This window comes from Convolutriloba macropyga, chromosome 3 (genome assembly GCF_964194025.1).
Source record: "Convolutriloba macropyga chromosome 3, txConMacr16.3, whole genome shotgun sequence".
Lineage (NCBI taxonomy): Eukaryota > Metazoa > Xenacoelomorpha > Acoela > Convolutidae > Convolutriloba > Convolutriloba macropyga.
In genome coordinates, this window is record NC_134470.1 from 41,269,313 (window position 1) to 41,293,382 (window position 24,070).

Genomic DNA, 24,070 nt, shown 5'->3' on the forward strand with positions numbered 1-24,070 from the left:
CTGGCCAACGAAACTTCTCAAGTCTCGGAGATGGGTTAATTGACAGAACTTTCGAGACAAAAAAGGGTTTTGATTTTTTTTATTGCCGAGTTCAAAACTTTTTTAAATTTTACCTTTTTCAGTTTTTTTCTATATGATTTATTTATTAACAAGGTTAGAAAACTAGAAGTTGCAGTGTCGAATCCAATCATAGAAGATATTCCTGTCTCCTTTTCTCCCTCTCGGTTGGGGTTCCTTTCCTTCTCTTTCTCGTTCACGTTTTATCTCTCTCTTTTTGTTGATTCCGCACTTCAGCTGCTGTTATGGCATAATGTCACCATCTCAGAAAGTTTTTAAGTGGGGGTTCATAAAGCTTTCAACATTTTTTCACTATGTTTATATCTATTTTCTGCGGTTCGCAAGTGTATATTGCAGCTATTCATGCAATCTGCCGGCCATTTTTAATTACTCTTCAAACGAATTGTAGCAATTATATTAGTCCTGGGGTCTTTTTCATGCAATTTTTTGTATACCGATTATTTGTGTATTTGGTATACAATTTTTTGTATACCTCCTTGACTTTTCGTCCTCAAAAACGAGATAAGCAGTTTACGCTCAAAACGAAATATAAAATTAAATTTCGGTTTGAGCGGAGGTAAGTTGAATGAATACGGTTACTTGATTACAAAAACTTATTAAAGAAAGAAAGTGTTTTCTTGGAAAAAAGGAAGAATGTTGATAATTTTTATTTTTTCAAGGTTTGCTCTGCTCAACAAGAGGAGAGTTTAAAATGAGTGTCTGGTCAATAAGATTATTGGTCAATTTTGATTAATTGCTCTCAAACGAAGTTTGTAGCGATTATATTAGTCCTGTCGGTCTTTTTTATGCGATTTTTTGCTTGACCGATTTTTTTTTTGTCTGACGCTTTTGACTTTTCGTCCTCAAAAACGGGATAAACAGGTAGCGCCCAGCGGGCATTAAGTGCTCTTAGAGCCTTTCAGCTCTGTTTCAGCTCAAACTGTTTTGGAGACTCATACTTATACTTATGGTGTGAAGGGCGGTTCTTAGCGGTTGAAGTCACCCCCACTGTTGACCCCCCCTATTGCCCCCACCCCCCACTGCGCTGTTGTCCCCCCCCCACTGCGCTGTTGTCCCCCCACAGCGCTGTTGCCCCCACCCCAGTGTTGCCCCCAATAAGCCCCGGGTACAGCCCCCCCCCCCCCCTCCCGTGGCTAGCTACTGATGAACAACCGCTTGCTAAAAACGCAAATTTATACTATTTCGCTGGCAAAAGATTTAGTTGATTTTTAGTGATTTTTAGTCTCACCTGTTTTCGTTGATTTTCTTGTTGATTTTTCCCCAGAGACAATAGTTTTCATTGGTCTCCCATTGTGGCTTAAATTCGGTCAGTATATCGGCTCCAACTTTTAACTATCGCTTTCTTTTATCCTCGTACCATTTGTGTGTTTGTTGTTCTTTAGTCCCTTTTTAACCTAACGGAACTCCTAATTGTTGTTCTGCGCCTTCTGATGTTGTATTTTCTGCTGGTAATAAGGATTTTGGTAATTTTATGTTTTTTACTTTTTTTCTATTGTAAACTCGTTCTAAGGACGCGTAATGTTAATATAATATAAAGTTGTGTTTTGACAGTTTTCAAAAGTCTAATTTTGGCGAAAATAAAATTTTCGATTGTTTTTAATGTTTTTTGTTTCTTTCTGCGCATATCGCATCTTGTGCTTTGTTAACTGTCAACGTTTGATGTTAGCGCGATTCTTCAGTTCATTCGCGTGGTTTCATTTTAATTCACTCAAGAAAATGACTTTTGCGATTCAAAGCGTACGTTTAATTTGAATTAGTCTAAAGTCAAAGAAACTCATATGTGTAAGTAGGGTCTCTAATTAAACGATTTCTGCGAATATTTTGAACACGCATTTTTATGTTGTCGCAGAAAGTTTTTAAGTGGGGGTTCATAAAGCTTCCAACATTTTTTCACTATGTTTTTATCTATTTTCTACGGTTCGCAAGTGTATATTGCAGCTATTCATGCAATCTGCCGGCCATTTTTAATTACTCTTCAAACGAATTGTAGCAATTATATTAGTCCTGGGGTCTTTTTCATGCAATTTTTTGTATACCGATTATTTGTGTATTTGGTATACAATTTTTTGTATACCTCCTTGAATTTTCGTCCTCAAAAACGAGATAAGCAGTTTACGCTCAAACCGAAATATAAAATTAAATTTCGGTTTGAGCGGAGGTAAGTTGAATGAATACGGTTACTTGATTACAAAAAGTTATTAAAGAAAGAAAGTGTTTTCTTGGAAAAAAGAAGAATGTTGATAATTTTTATTTTTTCAAGGTTTGCTCTGCTCAACAAGAGGAGAGTTTAAAATGAGTGTCTGGTCAATAAGATTATTGGTCAATGTTAATTAATTGCTCTCAAACGAAGTTTGTAGCAATTATTTTAGTCCTGTCGTTCTTTTTTATGCGATTTTTCGCTTGACCGATTTTTTGTCTGACGCTTTTGACTTTTTGTCCTCAAAAACGGGATAAACAGGTAGCGCCCAGTGGGCATTAAGTGCTCTTAGAGCCTTTCAGCTCTGTTTCAGCTCAAACTGTTTTGGAGACTTATACTTATACTTATGGTGTGAAGGGCGGTTCTTAGAGGTTGAAGTCACCCCCACTGTTGACCCCCCTATTGCCCCCACCCCCCACTGCGCTGATGTCCCCCCCACTGCGCTGTTGTCCCCCCACTGCGCTGTTGCCCCCCCACCCCAGTGTTGCACCCCAATAAGCCCCGGGTACAGCCCCCCCCCCCCCCCCCTCCCGTGGCTAGCTACTGATGAACAACCGCTTGCTAAAAACGCAAATTTATACTATTTTGCATTTTTTTTCAAGCTTTTTGAAAATTTTTGACCTTTTTTGATTTTTATTAGCCCTTGGTGTCAAGGAACCTCCTTTAGGTTTTAGAAATAGGTTACTGCGTAGTTTCTGGTGGTAATTTAATGGTTTCAACATTTTACCATCACGAATTTTAGCATTTTTTGACAAAACGTGCGACTTTTTTTTCCAATTTTTTGACATTTTTTTCCTTATTCAGGTCTTTCCAGACCCAGGGGCCAGAAAACATCCTATGGGGTTTGATAATAAGTTACTGAAAAATTTTTAATGGTAATGGAATAGTTTTTCAGCTTTTTAATGTCACAAATTTTAGCAATTTTTTGATAAAAACTTGCTTTTTTTTCAAGTTTTTTTTGAATTTTTTTTGTCGTTTTTAGATTTTTTTCAGCCGTAAGAGCCAAGTAACCTCCTCTAGGGTTTGCAAATAGGTTTCTGAATCATTTTTAGATTAAATGGAATGTCTTGCAATATTTTGTCATCACGATTTTTAGCATATTTTTGATATTTTTTGCCATTTATTTCCAATTTTTTAACAAATTTATACTATTTTGCATTTTTTTTCAAGCTTTTTGAAAATTTTTGACCTTTTTTGATTTTTATTAGCCCTTGGTGTCAAGGAACTTCCTTTAGGTTTTAGAAATAGGTTACTGCGTAGTTTCTGGTGGTAATTTAATGGTCTCAACATCTTACCATCACGAATTTTAACATTTTTTGACAAAACGTGCAACTTTTTTCATAATTTTTGACATTTTTTTCCTTATTCAGGTCTTTCCAGACCCAGGGGCCAGAAAACATCCTATGGGGTTTGATAATAAGTTACTGAAAAATTTTTAATGGTAATGGAATTGTTTTTCAACTTTTTAATGTCACAAATTTTAGCAATTTTTTTATATTTTTTCACGTTTTTTTGAAATTTTTTGTCGTTTTTAAATTTTTTCAGCCTTAAGAGCAAAGTAACCTCCTCTAGGGTTTGCAAATAGGTTTCTGATTAATTTTTAGATGAAATGGAATGTCTTGCAATATTTTAACATCACGAATTTTAGCATATTTTTGATATTTTTTGCCATTTATTTCTAATTTTTTAACATTTATAGCCGTTATTCGGATTTTTTGAGCCTCAAGGGTCAAAAAGCCTCTGCTGCTGGCGTTTGATAATAAGTTATTGTTAAATTTTTGTTGGTCATGGATTAATTTTCAAATTTTAAATATCAAGTTTTAGCAATTTTTTTAAAACTTGCAATTTTGAAGTTCTTTGAAATTTTTTGTCCTTTTTTAGGTTGCTCTAGCCTCAAGGGCCACGGAACTTCCTCTAGGATTTGATAATATGTTACTGCATAGTTTATAGGTGAAATGGAATGTTCTTGGAGTTTTTAATACCACGAATCTAAGCGATTTTTAAAAAATATTTGCAATTTTTTCATGTTTTTGAATTTTTTCCGGCATCAGCGGCCCTGGGACCTCCTCCAAGGTTTGATAATAAGCTGCTGCATAGTTTCTAGAGCTAATGGGATTGTGATCAACAGTTTTTAGACTTTAGTTTTAGTAATATTTAAGAGCTTTATAACTTTTAGTTTTAAAGTAATAAAATTTAAACTTTTCAAATTTTTGGAAACTTTTTCATGTTCCAAGCGTATGGATCTTTATGAGCCAGTGAAACTGTTTCAGGCTTAAAACAGGGATACTGGATAGTCTCTTGAGACAATGAAATGGTTCTTAAGATATTAATGTCTTGAATTTTAGCATGATTTTGTTAAAATTTGCAATTTTTTTAATTAATAAGCTGCTGCATAGTTTCTAGAGCTGCTGCATAGTTTCTAGCTGCTGCATAGTTTCTAGAGCTAATGGGATTGTGATCAACAGTTTTTAGACTTTAGTTTTAGTAACCTTTATAAACTTTAAAACTTTTAGTTTTAAAGTAATAAAATTTAAACTGTTCAAATTTTTGGAAACTTTTTCATGTTCCAAGCGTATGATCTTTATGAGCCAGTGAAACTATTTCAGGCTTGAAACAGGGATACTGAATAGTCTCTTGAAACAATGAAATTCTTCTTAAAATATTAATGTCTTGAATATTTGCAAGATTTTGTTAAAATTTGCATTTTTCAAATTTTTTCAATATTGTCTTTTTCTGAGTTTAACTACCATTACTGGCCAACGAAACTTCTCAAGTCTCGGATATGGGTTAATTGACAGAACTTTCGAGACAAAAAATGGTTTTGATTTTTTTATTGCCGAGTTCAAAACTTTTTTTTAAATTTTACCTTTTTCAGTTTTTTTCTATATGATTTATTTATTAACAAGGTTAGAAAACTAGAAGTTGCAGTGTCGAATCCAATCATTGAAGATATTCCTGTCTCCTTTTCTCCCTCTCGGTTGGGGTTCCTTTCCTTCTCTTTCTCGTTCACGTTTTATCTCTCTCTTTTTGTTGATTCCGCACTTCAGCTGCTGTTATGTGGCGTAATGTCACCATCTCTGATCCTCATTATCAATGAGTTATAGTTGAAATGTTTTTTGTCATAAATGATCTAACAGGCACTTTTAAGAAGCCATTGTTAATTGCTCTCAAAAGCAATTTGTAGCAAATATATTAATCCTGTTTGTCTGTTATGCAATTTTTCGCTTGGCCGATTTTTCGTCTGACTCATTTGACTTTCGTATTCAGAAACGGGATAAAGAGGTAGCGCCCTGACGACACTAAACCTTGGCTAGCTGTTGACGAAGCCAACCGCTAGCCGGTCGTTTGAGAGCAATTCGCTCGACGTTAGTCGGTTATGTTTGATTTAATTATTGGACTAGACTAAACTTAACAAAGACATTATTGAATTAGTTTCGGATTCCATTCATATCAATTTTCTAATAAACTTCGAATTTATTAATATTTATCCAAAAAAAAGTTTGTTGTCGAAAAATTGCTGGCATGAAATTGTCTATGTCATTAATATAGTCATCAAAATGGCCTTTAAATAGATACTGCTCTTTGAAATTTGTCTGAATAGTTTTGTTTTTCTGTTGATCTATTTCTATTGTGGCTGCGACGCTTTTCAATTGAAATGTTAGGCGGATTTCGAAGGTCTCAACCGAATAGTGCGCTGGTTCGAACTCGGTGGGAGGTTGATTTTGATAAGAACTGTGGGGAAAATGGATTTCCAAAGGTTCCTTGTTCAAGTTAAGACAATTATATGGAATCATTGGCTGGGCAACAATTTGTGCGATCGAACTTGGCTCGTTATCCGGGAATGGGAGCCATATTTCCACCATACATAGATAATGATGTTGACGGCAGTAATACGTGACCTGTTGTTTGAAGGGCAATGTTGCTTACGTTACAATGATTTGGGACGCTCCGATCTGACGGAGAATCAAACTGTATTTGAATTGTCCAAGGCTGGCACAAGCTCCTAATTGCAACACTACGTGATAAAGACTTCGTTTCTTGGCCTTTTCTGACCATATATTCTCGGATTTTTGGGATTGCGTATCTTCTGCTGAAGTTTCCTTGCTTGAAATCTTTCAAATTAGCTGGGTGAATTGATCTATAGAATCCTTTTCAATCCGTGCTGCGCACTGATTTGACGAAGCATTCGTTGAAGGAAAGATTATGTCTTATACTGTTTCGCCAGCTGTTGTCCTTTCTGGTCCTGCAATACGAGCAATTGTGGGTGATAAAGTCGTAAATTTGAAATAGCAACATTTTGTTGGTCGGGTTTGAATGTATAGCCACTCCAATTAGTGCCATATAGGAAGAGGTAGGTTTGCCCATTGAGCCCGCAGAAGTTCAACTGGAATTGTGAAGTCATTGCTGTAGGGTTCTTGTTGCGGCGTATTAGATTCAGTGGAGATTGGGGGATAGTTTTGTTTAGTTTGTGTTGAGGTAGTGATGGTGTCCGTGTGTTGATTGCTTTTAAGAATGTATTCTATGTTGGGTTTGTCTGAAGGTGGATTATTTGAGTGGGTATTGGTGAGAGGTGTTATATCATGTGAAATACATTGATGTGTATTACTTGAACTCAGTGGCGAGATACAAGTTGACATTATGATTGCTGGAAAAGGCAAGTGCATTGCCAAAGTGTCCATTGCTGTCTTCATTGCTGGTTCATTGTCCAAAATTGCATCTGTCCTGAAGGCTAACTTTGCCAGCCTTTTCCTCATTGTTGAAATTTGTTTTAAAAAAATGAAAATAATTGTCAGGAAAAATTAGTTTTTAAGTTAGCTGCTGAACTGATTTCAGTGAATTTGTTTTGAGAAAATTGAGATCAATATATCAGTCGATTTTATATTGACTAAATGTGATTTAAGAATATAGCTGCGTCTATGCCTAACCTGTATTGAGTTGATCTCATTTTCCAAACTAAATTAATTATAATAATGTCTTCACTCAATTTCGGCAACTTTGATGATTTCGTATTGGAATTGTTGGCTAATTGATTTATTAATTGCATTTTTTGGATGAGTTGTTCGGTCTCTTTTTGGAGATGAGCAATAATTGATGGATTTCTTTACCGCAGTGCTTATTGATTTTTGGCTAATAATGCTATGCCTATTCGAGCATGCGGCACGGCGTGTCGCGATGCATCCTATGACCGAATAAAAATTTCCCTTTTTTGTCTTCAAAAACAATAATTTTTTACACAAAGTACTCGTGCAAAAATGGCAACCAGTTCTCAGAGAATCAAATACATCTTTTTTTCTCTGTATGGTTTAATTTGAATTGTTTATGTCAATAATGTAATAGGAAATTTGCTGCTAAATTGTAGTGATCAGGCAGGGAAATTTGATTTTAAAAAATATAAGCAATGTTGATTTTGACTGGTTTCTGAATAAGTTTGAGGCAAATAAAACTGCTCTGGCGATAATGTTAGCTTTGATTTCAGGCACTGACAGGAAACCGAACAATGTGCAAGTTGGGTCATATTTGGCAGAGGTGGCGAGGTGTGGGTGGCTGAAACACATCAGAGCCATTCTAGAGGCCAGTACGAGAGTAGTGCACTGTATCAGGAGAGAAAAGACCAATGTATTAGTGCACTGCAGTGATGGGTGGGACAGGACTAGCCAAGTGTGCAGTATCGCATGTCTCTTACTCGACAAGTACTACAGGACATTCAATGGACTCATGGTGTGTACGTTCATGTCAACGTCAATCACAAAGGGTGAACATAAGTCCGATCCTACTCACTATAGTACCAGTGCAGGTTTTATGCATGTGAAGACAAATTTTTGACATCGACGTATCTGAGGTACAATGGTATTTGAGTTGAAGCGATTTTTGTAGTTGGGTGTGTCTTTTTATTTTAAAAAAAAATGCTTGACTGTTTGCTATTTTTGATTGACCTCTGTCGTCGACTTCCTGCTTATATGTGGTCTATATTCCGTTCTCATTCACAATTTTAAGCAGCTCAACTCAAGAAGTGGCAACTTACTACTAATAGGCAATCGGAAACGCTTTCATTTCAACACTTTGTTTTTGCGTGATGCATTTGGGCGTGTGTGCAAAATTTTAAATTTAAATGGCTGGATTCTTTTTGGCATCTTTTTAATACAATTTAATTCAAGTCTTGTTAGTTTTGGTATTTTCCTGCCGGATGATTTTTGGCCACTTTGGCGTCATGTCATGTTGGGGATGAATTTGACAAGACGAGCAACTTTTTATTTGCTCTCAATCTTGTAGCAATTTTTGGTTCCTGTCGGTCATTTAATGAGATTTGTCGCTTGATTAAATTCATCTTTTAATGTAATAACTGTTAAAGCTTGGGCATCAATTCTCTATTCACGCTCTTTAATTCCCTTTTTATAGTATTTTTTTTCAAAAAGACGGCAAAATTTAAATTAAGAAACATTGCTACGAAAAACAAATTTTTTGATACTCAAAAAATAGCGGCTAGTGTTATCTCCACTTTGATGAGGTAAAAGCTATACAAAACAAATTACAGAATTAATATTCTAAAAAGTCTGAGCAACAGCTAAACCTTTTTCAGCTTAAAGTCAAATGCAAGCGAAGACAACTGCTCCCCGTCGTCATTCTCTTGAACGCAATTTTTCGATGCTATTGTTCCAACATTTTCTCCAAAATGGGGGAATATATATGCGAGGCTGGCTTTTTCTTTTCCTTCAGTCAAATTTTCATTTTTTGTTTAAGCACCTTAAAGAAAAAACGAAAACATTCTTTTTTAGCTCTCACAATCTAGTTGTTATTTATATAAAAAAACATTTGGATTTCTGAAAAAGGGGAATACTATAAAACTGCTTAGGGAATGATGAAAAGGAAGAAAATATTGGTCAGGGGGCAGGAGATGACCGATCGCTTGGAAAATAAAGCTAAAAACAAAGAAATTTGAATATTTGAAATTTATTGTTTTTTTTGCGTGAGAAAATGCGATGATTTTTTTCCGCACTTCTGTTTTCTGCTGATTAAAAACTAACGTACAAACCAATGTGCTTCTGTAGAGAAAATATTGTTTGGAAAAAGAGAAGACTTCAGGCAATTGAGGGTTCTTAAAATAGGAACAATCAACGTTGAAAATGTTAGCTTGGTTTTGAGAACAAATTATTTTTATTTCTTTTTAATTCAACAGAACTAACTATTTCAGTGGTTTCAAAACTACGGAGACTTAAAAAAGCGCTTTCATGAAGCGAAGAACAAATAAATGAAATTCATCATTGAACAGTTAAACTGGAATGGTCATTTTTTGAAATCCTTATATTGTCAAATAAGATATTCCTCGGTTAATTTCCTCAAGTATAATGCATTGGAGAATAAATGAAGTGTTGGAGAAATTACAAATCGCAGGATCAAAAACTTAATATAAATGTTCTTAGTTTTTTTGAATTTGGAAAAAACTATTTTTCACTTCTGTAGTTTGAAATCCTTCTTTGAAGTGACCTTCTCTAGTCAGCGAATATTTCTGTAAAGTGAAAGCTTAAGTGGTTTATTAATTGTGAAACCTAATAATGAAAAGAAAAAAAACTGCTTTATTTTTCAGTTTTTCAGTTCACATAAAAGTGATTGATATTCATTTCTCTTTTCGAAATAAATTCCAGATAGTAAGAGCGCCACAATTGAATTTACTGAAAACCATCGTTACCATACACTACTATATAACATACTTTATGGACAACAGAAACGTTTCTTTAGTGCTAAAAGTGTTAAAAATAATGAAAAGTTGGAAAAATTATCCAATAATTGCTACAAATTGGGATTTTAAATATGCTTAATAACAAACGTAGGCTTACTAAATATAGCTTGTAACCCACTTCCGAGATGTTTGATTTAAACAAAATGTGTTATGCAGAGACTCACATAAGCCGTCTTGTTTGGTTATGTTTTTAGTTTTATTCAACTGTTCTCAATTTATGCAATTGCTGTGCAAAAGTTGTCTAATGTTCTATAACAAACTCAGGCTTACTAAATCTAGCTGGTAGTCCACATCCCAGATGTTGCTTGGAAAAAAGTGGCCGACGATGGTCAAGAAACAGCAAAATCGACAAAAATTTTCGAAAAAGTTCCAAAAAGGTTTATTTAAAAGTTATATGTCAAAATTACGATTACCGATCCAATTGTCTCTAAAATTCCACATCAAGAAAAACGAAGGTCTAAATGAAAGGTGAATAACATTGAGTAAAGACTAACTGCCGCAAAGAACATTTTCAAGAAGTTTATTTACTATTGTTGGGGTTTTTAAGGTTTGTCTATCTGTAATTTTCTTTAATTCATATAAATTGCTTTTGATACTTTAAACTATCGATCTGACAGAATTGAAAATCTGTACTTTTTTGCAGCTTTGTGAGGTATCTTGGAGCATTTTGTGTTAGGCGCAGACTGGCACAAGCCGTCTTGTTCTGGTGTGTTTTCAGTTTCATTCAACCGTTTTCCCAATTTGTTCAATTGCTGTGCAAAAGTTGGTCAAAATACAACCGTAAATTGCTACAAATTGCAATTTTAAATAAGTTTTACTAAATTTAGCTGGTAACCCATCTGCCGCAAAGCAAGTTTTCAAAAAGTTTATATTGTTGGGGTTTGTATTTGCGTGTTTTTGTGTTTTTCAAGGTTTGTCTGTCTAATTTTCTCCAATTCATATAAATTGCTTTTGAAACTCCCAACTATCAAATTGACAGAATTGAAAATCTGAAAGTTTTTTAGGCTTTGAGTGGTATTTTGGAGCATTGCGTTACGCAGACACTCACACGAGCCATCTTCTTGGGTTGCTTTTAGTTTTATTCAACTGTTTTTTTAATTTATTCAATTGCTGTGTAAAAGTTGATCTATTAAGTTCACTATACTAAATCTAGCTGTTAATCTATCTCCGATATATTTTTTGAAAAAAATGACCGACGATGGTCAAAAAACAGCAAAATTGACAAATGTTTCGAAAAACTTCCGAAAAGGTTCATTTCAAAGTTAAATGTCAAAATTACGATTAAAGATCCAATTGTCTCTAAAAGTCCACACCTAAAAAAACGAAGATTTAAGGGAAAGGTTACAAACATTGAGTAAAGACCAACTGGCACAAAGCAAATTTTTAAAACGTTTTTTCCGGCGTTGGTGTTTGTGTTTGCGCATTTTTGGGTTTTTCAAGGTTTGTCTGTCTGTAATTTTCTCCAAATCATAGATTGCTTTTGAAGTTCCCAACTATCAAACTGACCGAATTGAAAATATGAAAACTTTTTAGGCTTTGAGAGTTATTTTGGAGCATTATGTTTTACGCAGACTCACACGAGCCATCTTGTATAGTTATGTTTTTAGTTTTATTCAACTGTTTTCTCAATTTATTCAATTGCTGTGCAAAAGTTGGTCTAAATACAATCGTAACTTGCTACAAATTGCGATTTAAAGGATGGTCATAAATTAACTTAGGCTTACTAAATCTAGCTAGTAGTCCGCATCCGAGATGTTTCTTGGAAAAAAGTGGACGACGATGGTCAAGAAACAGCAAAATTGACAAAAATTTCCGAAAAACTTCCAAAAAGGTTTATTTAAAAGTTATATGTCAAATTTACGATTACCGATCCAATTGTCTCTAAAATTCCACATCAAGAAAAAACGAAGGTCTAAATGAAAGGTGAATAACATTGAGTAAAGACTAACTGCCGCAAAGAACATTTTCAAGAAGTTTATTTTGTTGGGGTTTGCTTTTGCGTGTTTGTGTGTTTTTAAGGTTTGTCTATCTGTATTTTTTTTAATTCATATAAATTGCTTTGGATACTTTAATCTATCGATCTGACAGAATTGAAAATCTGAAAATTTTTTAGGCTTTGAGAGGTATTTTGGAGCATTTTGTTCTACGCAGAGACTCACACGAGACATCTTCTATGGTTATGTTTTTAGTTTTTTTCAACTGTTTTCTCAATTTATTCAATTGCTGTGCAAAAGTTGGTCTAAATACAATCGTAAGTTGCTACAAATTGCGATTTCAAGGATGTTCATAAACGAACTTAGGCTTACTAAATCTAGCTAGTAGCCCGCATCCGAGATGTTTCTTGGAAAAATGTGGCCGACGATGGTCAAGAAACAGCAAAATCGACAAAAATTTCCGAAAAACTTCAAAAAATGTTTATTTAAAACTTATATGTCAAAATTACGATTACCGATCCAATTGTCTCTAAAATTCCACATCAAGAAAAAACGAAGGTCTAAATGAAAGGTGAAAAGCATTGAGTAATGACTAACTGCCTCAAAGGAAATTCTCAAGAAAATTACTTTTTATTGTTGGGGTTTGTATTTGCGTGTTTTTGTGTGTTTTGAAGGTTTGTCTATCTGTAGTTTTCTCCAATTCATATAAATTGATTTGAAACTAACAACTATCAAACTGAAAGAATTGAAAATCTGAAAGTTTTTTAGGCTTTGAGAGGTATTTTGGAGCATCGTGTTACGCAGAGACTCACAAGAGCCATCTTCTTTGGTTATGTTTTAGTTTTATTCAACTATTTTCTCATTTTATTCAATTGCTGTGCAAAAGTTGGTCTAATATGTACTATAACAAACTCAGGCTTACTAAATCTAGCTAGTAGTCCGCATCCGAGATGTTTCTTGGAAAAAAGTGGACGACGATGGTCAAGAAACAGCAAAATCGACAAAAATTTCCGAAAAACTTCCAAAAAGGTTTATTTAAAAGTTATATGTCAAATTTACGATTACCGATCCAATTGTCTCTAAAATTCCACATCAAGAAAAAACGAAGGTCTAAATGAAAGGTGAATAACATTGAGTAAAGACTAACTGCCGCAAAGAACATTTTCAAGAAATTTATTTTGTTGGGGTTTGCTTTTGCGTGTTTGTGTGTTTTTAAGGTTTGTCTATCTGTATTTTTTTTAATTCATATAAATTGCTTTGGATACTTTAAACTATCGATCTGACAGAATTGAAAATCTGAAAATTTTTTAGGCTTTGAGAGGTATTTTGGAGCATTATGTTCTACGCAGAGACTCACACGAGACATCTTCTATGGTTATATTTTTAGTTTTTTTCAACTGTTTTCTCAATTTATTCAATTGCTGTGCAAAAGTTGGTCTAAATACAATCGTAAGTTGCTACAAATTGCGATTTCAAGGATGTTCATAAACGAACTTAGGCTTACTAAATCTAGCTAGTAGTCCGCATCCGAGATGTTTCTTGGAAAAATGTGGCCGACGATGGTCAAGAAACAGCAAAATTGACAAAAATTTCCGAAAACTTCAAAAATGTTTATTTAAAACTTATATGTCAAAATTACGATTACCGATCCAATTGTCTCTAAAATTCCACATCAAGAAAAAACGAAGGTCTAAATGAAAGGTGAAAAGCATTGAGTAATGACTAACTGCCTCAAGGGAAATTCTCAAGAAATTTACTTTTTATTGTTGGGGTTTGTATTTGCGTGTTTTTGTGTGTTTTGAAGGTTTGTCTATCTGTAGTTTTCTCCAATTCATATAAATTGATTTGAAACTAACAACTATCAAACTGAAAGAATTGAAAATCTGAAAGTTTTTTAGGCTTTGAGAGGTATTTTGGAGCATCGTGTTACGCAGAGACTCACACGAGCCATCTTCTTTGGTTATGTTTTAGTTTTATTCAACTATTTTCTCATTTTATTCAATTGCTGTGCAAAAGTTGGTCTAATATGTTCTATAACAAACTCAGGCTTACTAAATCTAGCTGGTAGTCCACATCCGAGATGTTGCTTGGAAAAAAGTGGCCGACGATGGTCAAGAAACAGCAAAATCGACAAAAATTTCCGAAAAACTTCCAAAAAGGTTTATTTAAAAGTTATATGTCAAAATTACGATTACCGATCCAATTGTCTCTAAAATTCCACATCAAGAAAAAACGAAGGTCTAAATGAAAGGTGAGAAGCATTGAGTAAAGACTAACTGCTCCAAAGCAAATTCTCAAGAAGTTTACTTTTTATTGTTGGGGTTTGTATTTGCGTGTTTTTGTGTGTTTTGAAGGTTTGTCTATCTGTATTTTTCTCCAATTCATATAAATTGATTGAAACTCCCAACTATCAAAATGAAAGAATTGAAAATCTGAAAGTTTTTTAGGCTTTGAGAGGTATTTTTGGAGCATCGTGTTACGCAGAGACTCACACGAGCCATCTTCTTTGGTTATGTTTTATTTTTATTCAACTATTTTCTCATTTTATTCAATTGCTGTGCAAAAGTTGGTCTAATATGTTCTATAACAAACTCAGGCTTACTAAATCTAGCTGGTAGTCCACATCCGAGATGTTGCTCGGAAAAAAGTGGCCGACGATGGTCAAGAAACAGCAAAATCGACAAAAATTTCCGAAAAACTTCCAAAAAGGTTTATTTAAAAGTTATATGTCAAAATTACGATTACCGATCCAATTGTCTCTAAAATTCTACATCAAGAAAAAACGAAGGTCTAAATGAAAGGTGAAAAGCATTGAGTAAAGACTAACTGCTCCAAAGCAAATTCTCAAGAAGTTTACTTTTTATTGTTGGGGTTTGTATTTGCGTGTTTTTGTGTTTTGAAGGTTTGTCTATCTGTATTTTTCTCCAATTCATATAAATTGATTGAAACTCCCAACTATCAAAATGAAAGAATTGAAAATCTGAAAGTTTTTTAGGCTTTGAGAGGTATTTTGGAGCATCGTGTTACGCAGAGACTCACAAAAACTGTTTTTAGTTTTTTTCAACTGTTTTCTCAATTTATTCAATTGCTGTGCAAAAGTTGGTCTAAATACAATCGTAAGTTGCTACAAATTGCGATTTCAAGGATGTTCATAAACGAACTTAGGCTTACTAAATCTAGCTAGTAGTCCGCATCCGAGATGTTTCTTGGAAAAAAGTGGCCGACGATGGTCAAGAAACAGCAAAATCGACAAAAATTTCCGAAAAACTTCCAAAAAGTTTTATTAAAAAGTTATGTCATAATTACGATTACCAATCCCATTACCTCTAAAATTCCACAACCAGAAAAAACGAAGGTCTAAATGAAAGGTGAAAAGCATTGAGTAAAGACTAACTGCCTCAAAGCAAATTCTCAAGAAGTTTACTTTTTATTGTTGGGGTTTGTATTTGCGTGTTTTTGTGTTTTGAAGGTTTGTCTATCTGTATTTTTCTCCAATTCATATAAATTGATTGAAACTCCCAACTATCAAAATGAAAGAATTGAAAATCTGAAAGTTTTTTAGGCTTTGAGAGGTATTTTTGGAGCATCGTGTTACGCAGAGACTCACACGAGCCATCTTCTTTGGGTATGTTTTAGTTTTATTCAACTATTTTCTCATTTTATTCAATTGCTGTGCAAAAGTTGGTCTAATATGTACTATAACAATTCATATAAATTGCTTTGGATACTTTAAACTATCGATCTGACAGAATTGAAAATCTGAAAATTTTTTAGGCTTTGAGAGGTATTTTGGAGCATTATGTTCTACGCAGAGACTCACACGAGACATCTTCTATGGTTATATTTTTAGTTTTTTTCAACTATTTTCTCAATTTATTCAATTGCTGTGCAAAAGTTGGTCTAAATACAATCGTAAGTTGCTACAAATTGCGAGTTTAAATAAGTTTTTACTAAATCTAGCTGGTAACCCATCTGCCGCAAAGCAAATTTTTAAGAAGTTTATTTATTGTTGGGGTTTGTATTTGCGTGTTTTTGTTTTTCAAGGTTTGTCTGTCTAATTTTCTCCAATTCATATAAATTGCTTTTGAAACTCCCAACTATCAATTTGACAGAATTGAAAATCTGATTGTTTTTTAGGCTTTGAGAGGTATTTTGGAGCATTGTGTTACGCAGACACTCACACGAGCCGTCTTGTTTGGTTGCTTTTAGTTTTATTCAACTGTTTTTTTCAATTTATTCAATTACTGTGTAAAAGTTGATCTATTAAGTTCTTTTTACTAAATCTAGCTGTTTATCTATCTCCGATATATTTTTTGAAAAAAAATTGCCGACGATGGTCAAAAAACAGCAAAATTGACAAATGTTTCGAAAAACTTCTGAAAAGGTTCAATTCAAAGTTTCAAAATTATAATTACCGATCCAATTGCCTCAAAAAGTCCACACCTAAAAAACGAAGATTTAAGGGAAAGGTGACAAAAATTGAGCAAAGAACAACTGGCACAAAGCAAATTTTCAAAAAGTTTTTTCCGGCGTTGGTGTTTGTATTTGCGCGTTTTTGTGTTTTTCAAGGTTTGTCTGTCTGTAATTTTCTCCAAATCATAGATTGCTTTTGAAATTCCTAACTATCAAACTGACCAAATTGAAAATCTGAAAATTTTTTAGGCTTTGAGAGTTATTTTGGAGCATCGTGTTACGCAGAGACTCACACAAGCCATCTTGTATGGCTATGTTTTTAATTTCATTCAACTGTTTTCTCAATTTATTCAGGTTGCTACAAATTGGGATTTTAATTAAGATCAATAACAGACTTAGGCTTACTAAATCTAGCTGGTAGCCCATATCAGAGATGTTTTTTAAAAAAAAAATTGGCCGATGTTGGTCATGAGACAGCAAAATTGGCAAAGTTTTCAAAAAACTTCTGAAAAGGTTCAATTCAAAGTTTCAAAATTATAATTACCGATTCAATTGCTTCAAAAAGTCCACACCTAAAAAAACGAAGATCTAAGGGAAAGGTGACAAACTATGAGTAAAGACCAACTGGCTCAAAGCAAATTTTCAAAAAATTTTTTTCGGCGTTGGTGTTTGTATTTGCGTGTTTTTGTGTTTTTCAAGGTTTGTCTGTCTGTAATTTTCTCCAGTTCATATAAATTGCTTTTGAAACTCCCAATTATCAAACTGACAGAATTAAAAATCTGAAATTTTCTAGGCTTCGAGAGTTATTTTGGAGCATTGTTTTACGCAGAGACTGAGACGAGCCGTCTTCTATGGTTATGTTTTTAGTTTTTTTCAACTGTTTTCTCAATTTATTCAATTGCTGTGCAAAAGTTGGTCTTATATGTTCTATAACAAACTCAGGCTTACTAAATCTAGCTGGTAGTCCACATCCGAGATGTTGCTTGGAAAAAAGTGGCCGACGATGGTCAAGAAACAGCAAAATCGACAAAAATTTCCAAAAAACTTCCAAAAAGGTTTATTTAAGTTATATGTCAGAATTACGATTACCGATCCAATTGCCTCTAAAATTCCACACCCAGAAAAAACGAAGGTCTGAATGAAAGGTGAAAAGCATTGAGTAAAGACTAACTGCCTCAAAGCAAATTCTCAAGAAGTTTACTTTTTTTGTTTTTGGGGTTTGTATTTGCGTGTTTTTGTGTGTTTTGAAGGTTGGTCTATCTGTTTTTTTCTCCAGTTCATATAAATTGATTTGAAACTCCCAACTATCAAACTGACAGAATTAAAAATCTGAATTTTTTTAGGCTTTGAGAGGTATTTTGGAGCATTATGTTCTACGCATAGACTCACACGAGACATCTTCTATGGTTATGTTTTTAGTTTTTTCAACTGTGCAAAAATTGGTCTAAATACAATCGTAAGTTGCTACAAATTGCGATTTCAAGGATGTTCATAAACGAACTTAGGCTTACTAAATCTAGCTAGTAGTCCGCATCCGAGATGTTTCTTGGAAAAAAGTGGCTGACGATGGTCAAGAAACAGCAAAATTGACAAAAATTTCCGAAAAACTTCCAAAAAGTTTTATAAAAAAGTTATGTCATAATTACAATTACCGATCCAATTGCCTCTAAAATTCCACACCCAGAAAAAACGAAGCTCTAAATGAAAGATGAAAAGCATTGAGTAAAGACTAACTGCCTCAAAGCAAATTCTCAAGAAGTTTACTTTTTATTGTTGGGGTTTGTATTTGCGTGTTTTTGTGTGTTTTGATGGTTTGTCTATCTGTATTTTTCTCCAATTCATATAAATTGATTGAAACTCCCAACTATCAAAATGAAATAATTGAAAATCTGAAAGCTTTTTAGGCTTTGAGAGGTATTTTTGGAGCATCGTGTTACGCAGAGACTCACACGAGCCATCTTCTTTGGTTTTGTTTTAGTTTTTTTCAACTATTTTCTCAATTTATTCAATTGCTGTGCAAAAGTTGGTCTAATATGTTCTATAACAAACTCAGGCTTACTAAATCTAGCTGGTAGTCCACATCCGAGATGTTGCTTGGAAAAAAGTGGCCGACGATGGTCAAGAAACAGCAAAATCGACAAAAATTTCCGAAAAACTTCCAAAAAGGTTTATTTAAAAGTTATATGTCAAAATTACGATTACCGATCCAATTGTCTCTAAAATTCCACATCAAGAAAAAACGAAGGTCTAAATGAGAGGTGAAAAGCCTTGAGTCAAGACTCACTGCCTCAAAGCAAATTCTCAAGAAGTTTACTTTTTATTGTTGGGGTTTGTATTTGCGTGTTTTTGTGTGTTTTGAAGATTTCTCTATCTGTATTTTTCTCCAATTCATATAAATTGATTTGAAACTCCCAACTATCAAACTAAAAGAATTGAAAATCTGAAAGTTTTTTAGGCTTTGAGAGGTATTTTGGAGCATCGTGTTACGCAGAGACTCACAAAAACTGTTTTTAGTTTTTTTCAACTGTTTTCTCAATTTATTCAATTGCTGTGCAAAAGTTGGTCTAAATACAATCGTAAGTTGCTACAAATTGCGATTTCAAGGATGTTCATAAACGAACTTAGGCTTACTAAATCTAGCTAGTAGCCCGCATCCGAGATGTTTCTTGGAAAAATGTGGCCGACGATGGTCAAGAAACAGCAAAATCGACAAAAATTTCCGAAAAACTTCCAAAAATGTTTATTTAAAACTTATATGTCAAAATTACGATTACCGATCCAATTGTCTCTAAAATTCCACATCAAGAAAAAACGAAGGTCTAAATGAAAGGTGAAAAGCATTGAGTAATGACTAACTGCCTCAAAGGAAACTCTCAAGAAAATTACTTTTTATTGTTGGGGTTTGTATTTGCGTGTTTTTGTGTGTTTTGAAGGTTTGTCTATCTGTAGTTTTCTCCAATTCATATAAATTGATTTGAAACTAACAACTATCAAACTGAAAGAATTGAAAATCTGAAATTTTCTAGGCTTCGAGAGTTATTTTGGAGCATTGTTTTACGCAGAGACTGAGACGAGCCGTCTTCTATGGTTATGTTTTTAGTTTTTTTCAACTGTTTTCTCAATTTATTCAATTGCTGTGCAAAAGTTGGTCTTATATGTTCTATAACAAACTCAGGCTTACTAAATCTAGCTGGTAGTCCACATCCGAGATGTTGCTTGGAAAAAAGTGGCCGACGATGGTCAAGAAACAGCAAAATCGACAAAAATTTCCAAAAAACTTCCAAAAAGGTTTATTTAAGTTATATGTCAGAATTACGATTACCGATCCAATTGCCTCTAAAATTCCACACCCAGAAAAAACGAAGGTCTGAATGAAAGGTGAAAAGCATTGAGTAAAGACTAACTGCCTCAAAGCAAATTCTCAAGAAGTTTACTTTTTTTGTTTTTGGGGTTTGTATTTGCGTGTTTTTGTGTGTTTTGAAGGTTGGTCTATCTGTTTTTTTCTCCAGTTCATATAAATTGATTTGAAACTCCCAACTATCAAACTGACAGAATTAAAAATCTGAATTTTTTTAGGCTTTGAGAGGTATTTTGGAGCATTATGTTCTACGCATAGACTCACACGAGACATCTTCTATGGTTATGTATTTAGTTTTTTCAACTGTTTTCTCAATTTATTCAATTGCTGTGCAAAAATTGGTCTAAATACAATCGTAAGTTGCTACAAATTGCGATTTCAAGGATGTTCATAAACGAACTTAGGCTTACTAAATCTAGCTAGTAGTCCGCATCCGAGATGTTTCTTGGAAAAAAGTGGCTGACGATGGTCAAGAAACAGCAAAATTGACAAAAATTTCCGAAAAACTTCCAAAAAGTTTTATAAAAAAGTTATGTCATAATTACAATTACCGATCCAATTGCCTCTAAAATTCCACACCCAGAAAAAACGAAGCTCTAAATGAAAGATGAAAAGCATTGAGTAAAGACTAACTGCCTCAAAGCAAATTCTCAAGAAGTTTACTTTTTATTGTTGGGGTTTGTATTTGCGTGTTTTTGTGTGTTTTGATGGTTTGTCTATCTGTATTTTTCTCCAATTCATATAAATTGATTGAAACTCCCAACTATCAAAATGAAATAATTGAAAATCTGAAAGTTTTTTAGGCTTTGAGAGGTATTTTTGGAGCATCGTGTTACGCAGAGACTCACACGAGCCATCTTCTTTGGTTTTGTTTTAGTTTTTTTCAACTATTTTCTCAATTTATTCAATTGCTGTGCAAAAGTTGGTCTAATATGTTCTATAACAAACTCAGGCTTACTAAATCTAGCTGGTAGTCCACATCCGAGATGTTGCTTGGAAAAAAGTGGCCGACGATGGTCAAGAAACAGCAAAATCGACAAAAATTTCCGAAAAACTTCCAAAAAGGTTTATTTAAAAGTTATATGTCAAAATTACGATTACCGATCCAATTGTCTCTAAAATTCCACATCAAGAAAAAACGAAGGTCTAAATGAGAGGTGAAAAGCATTGAGTCAAGACTCACTGCCTCAAAGCAAATTCTCAAGAAGTTTACTTTTTATTGTTGGGGTTTGTATTTGCGTGTTTTTGTGTGTTTTGAAGGTTTCTCTATCTGTATTTTTCTCCAATTCATATAAATTGATTTGAAACTCCCAACTATCAAACTAAAAGAATTGAAAATCTGAAAGTTTTTTAGGCTTTGAGAGGTATTTTGGAGCATCGTGTTACGCAGAGACTCACAAAAACTGTTTTTAGTTTTTTTCAACTGTTTTCTCAATTTATTCAATTGCTGTGCAAAAGTTGGTCTAAATACAATCGTAAGTTGCTACAAATTGCGATTTCAAGGATGTTCATAAACGAACTTAGGCTTACTAAATCTAGCTAGTAGTCCGCATCCGAGATGTTTCTTGGAAAAAAGTGGCCGACGATGGTCAAGAAACAGCAAAATCGACAAAAATTTCCGAAAAACTTCCAAAAAGTTTTATTAAAAAGTTATGTCATAATTACGATTACCAATCCAATTGCCTCTAAAATTCCACAACCAGAAAAAACGAAGGTCTAAATGAAAGGTGAAAAGCATTGAGTAAAGACTAACTGCCTCAAAGCAAATTCTCAAGAAGTTTACTTTTTATTGTTGGGGTTTGTATTTGCGGGTTTTTGTGTGTTTTGAAGGTTTGTCTATCTGTATTTTTCTCCAATTCATATAAATTGATTTGAAACTCCCAACTATCAAACTGAAAGAATTGAAAATCTGAAAGTTTTTTAGGCCTTGAGAGGTATTTTGGAGCATCGTGTTACGCAGAAACTCACACGAGCCATCTTGTTTGGTTATGTTTTAGTTTTATTCAACTGTTTTCTCAATTTATTCAATTGCTGTGCAAAAGTTGGTCGAAATACAATCGTAAGTTGCTACAAATTGCGAGTTTAAATATGTTTTACTAAATCTAGCTGGTAACCCATCTGCCGCAAAGCAAATTTTTAAGAAGTTTATTTATTATTGTTGGGGTTTGTATTTGCGTGTTTTTGTGTTTTTCAAGGTTTGTCTGTCTAATTTTCTCCAATTCATATAAATTGCTTTTGAAACTCCCAACTATCAAATTGACAGAATTGAAAATCGGAATGTTTTTTAGGCTTTGAGAGGTATTTTGGAGCATTGTGTTACGCAGACACTCACACGAGCCATCTTGTTTGGTTGCTTTTAGTTTTATTCAACTGTTTTTTTCAATTTATTCAATTACTGTGTAAAAGTTGATCTATTAAGTTCACTTTACTATATCTAGCTGTTTATCTATCTCCGATATATTTTTTGAAAAAAAAATGGCCGACGATGGTCAAGAAACAGCAAAATTGACAAAAATTTCCGAAAAACTTCCAAAAAGGTTTATTTAAAAGTTATATGTCAAAATTACGATTACCGATCCAATTGTCTCTAAAATTCCTCATCAAGAGAAAACGAAGGTCTAAATGAAAAGTGAAAAGCATTGAGTAAAGACTAACTGCCTCAAAGCAAATTCTCAAGAAGTTTACTTTTTATTGTTGGGGTTTGTATTTGCGTGTTTTTGTGTGTTTTGAAGGTTTGTCTATCTGTATTTTTCTCCAATTCATATAAATTGATTTGAAACTCCCAACTATCAAACTGAAAGAATTGAAAATCTGAAAGTTTTTTAGGCCTTGAGAGGTATTTTGGAGCATCGTGTTACGCAGAAACTCACACGAGCCATCTTGTTTTGTTATGTTTTAGTTTTATTCAACTGTTTTCTCAATTTATTCAATTGCTGTGCAAAAGTTGGTCGAAATACAATCGTAAGTTGCTACAAATTGCGAGTTTAAATATGTTTTACTAAATCTAGCTGGTAACCCATCTGCCGCAAAGCAAATTTTTAAGAAGTTTATTTATTATTGTTGGGGTTTGTATTTGCGTGTTTTTGTGTTTTTCAAGGTTTGTCTGTCTAATTTTCTCCAATTCATATAAATTGCTTTTGAAACTCCCAACTATCAAATTGACAGAATTGAAAATCGGAATGTTTTTTAGGCTTTGATAGGTATTTTGGAGCATTGTGTTACGCAGACACTCACACGAGCCATCTTGTTTGGTTGCTTTTAGTTTTATTCAACTGTTTTTTTCAATTTATTCAATTACTGTGTAAAAGTTGATCTATTAAGTTCACTTTACTATATCTAGCTGTTTATCTATCTCCGATATATTTTTTGAAAAAAAAATGGCCGATGATGGTCAAAAAACAGCAAAGTTGACAAATGTTTCGAAAAACTTCTGAAAAGGTTCAATTCAAAGTTTCGAAATTACAATTACCGATCCAATTGCCTCAAAAAGTCCGCACCTAAAAAAACGAAGATTTAAGTGAAAGGTGACAAAAATTGAGTAAAGAACAACTGGCACAAAGCAAATTTTCAAAAAGTTTTTTCCGGCGTTGATGTTTGTATTTGCGCGTTTTTGTGTTTTTCACGGTTTGTCTGTCTGTAATTTTCTCCCAATTCATAGATTGCTTTTGAAATTCCTAACTATCAAACTGACCAAATTGAAAATCTGAAAATTTTTTAGGCTTTGAGAGTTATTTTGGAGCATCGTGTTACGCAGAGACTCACACGAGCCATCTTGTATGGTTATGTTTTTAATTTCTTTCAACTGTTTTCTCAATTTATTCAGGTTGCTACAAATTGGGATTTTAAATAAGATCAATAACAAACTTAGGCTTACTAAATCTAGCTGGTAGCCCATTGGCCGATGTTGGTCATGAAATAGCAAAAATTGGCAAAGTTTTCAAAAAATTTCTGAAAAGGTTTAATTCAAAGTTTCAAAATTATAATTACCGATTCAATTGCCTCAAAAAGTCCACACCTAAAAAAACGAAGATCTAAGGGGAAGGTGACAAACTTTGAGTAAAAGACCAACTGGCTCAAAGCAAACTTTCAATTTTTTTTTTCGGCGTTGGTGTTTGTATTTGCGTGTTTTTGTTTTTCAAGGTTTGTCTGTCTGTAATTTTCTTCAATTCATATAAATTGCTTTTGAAACTCCCAATTATCAAACTGACAGAATTAAAAATCTGAAATTTTCTAGGCTTTGAGAGTTATTTTGGAGCATTGTTTTACGCAGAGACTCAGACGAGCCGTCTTTTATGGTTATGTTTTTAGTTTTTTTCAACTGTTTTCTCAATTTATTCAATTGCTGTGCAAAAGTT

At 33.7% G+C, this 24,070-nt stretch overlaps 1 protein-coding gene across 1 annotated transcript in view; it reads left to right on the plus strand.

Annotated features, from left to right (window-relative positions):
• Positions 1–24,070, plus strand: part of LOC142336208 (phosphatidylinositol-3,5-bisphosphate 3-phosphatase MTMR6-like) — a 192,785-nt gene that overhangs the window by 70,844 nt on the left and 97,871 nt on the right. Inside the window, exon 10 of the mRNA XM_075384868.1 lies at positions 7,752–7,993. Within this exon, the coding sequence (XP_075240983.1) occupies positions 7,752–7,993 (242 nt within the window). The remainder of the gene's footprint in view (positions 1–7,751; positions 7,994–24,070) is intronic.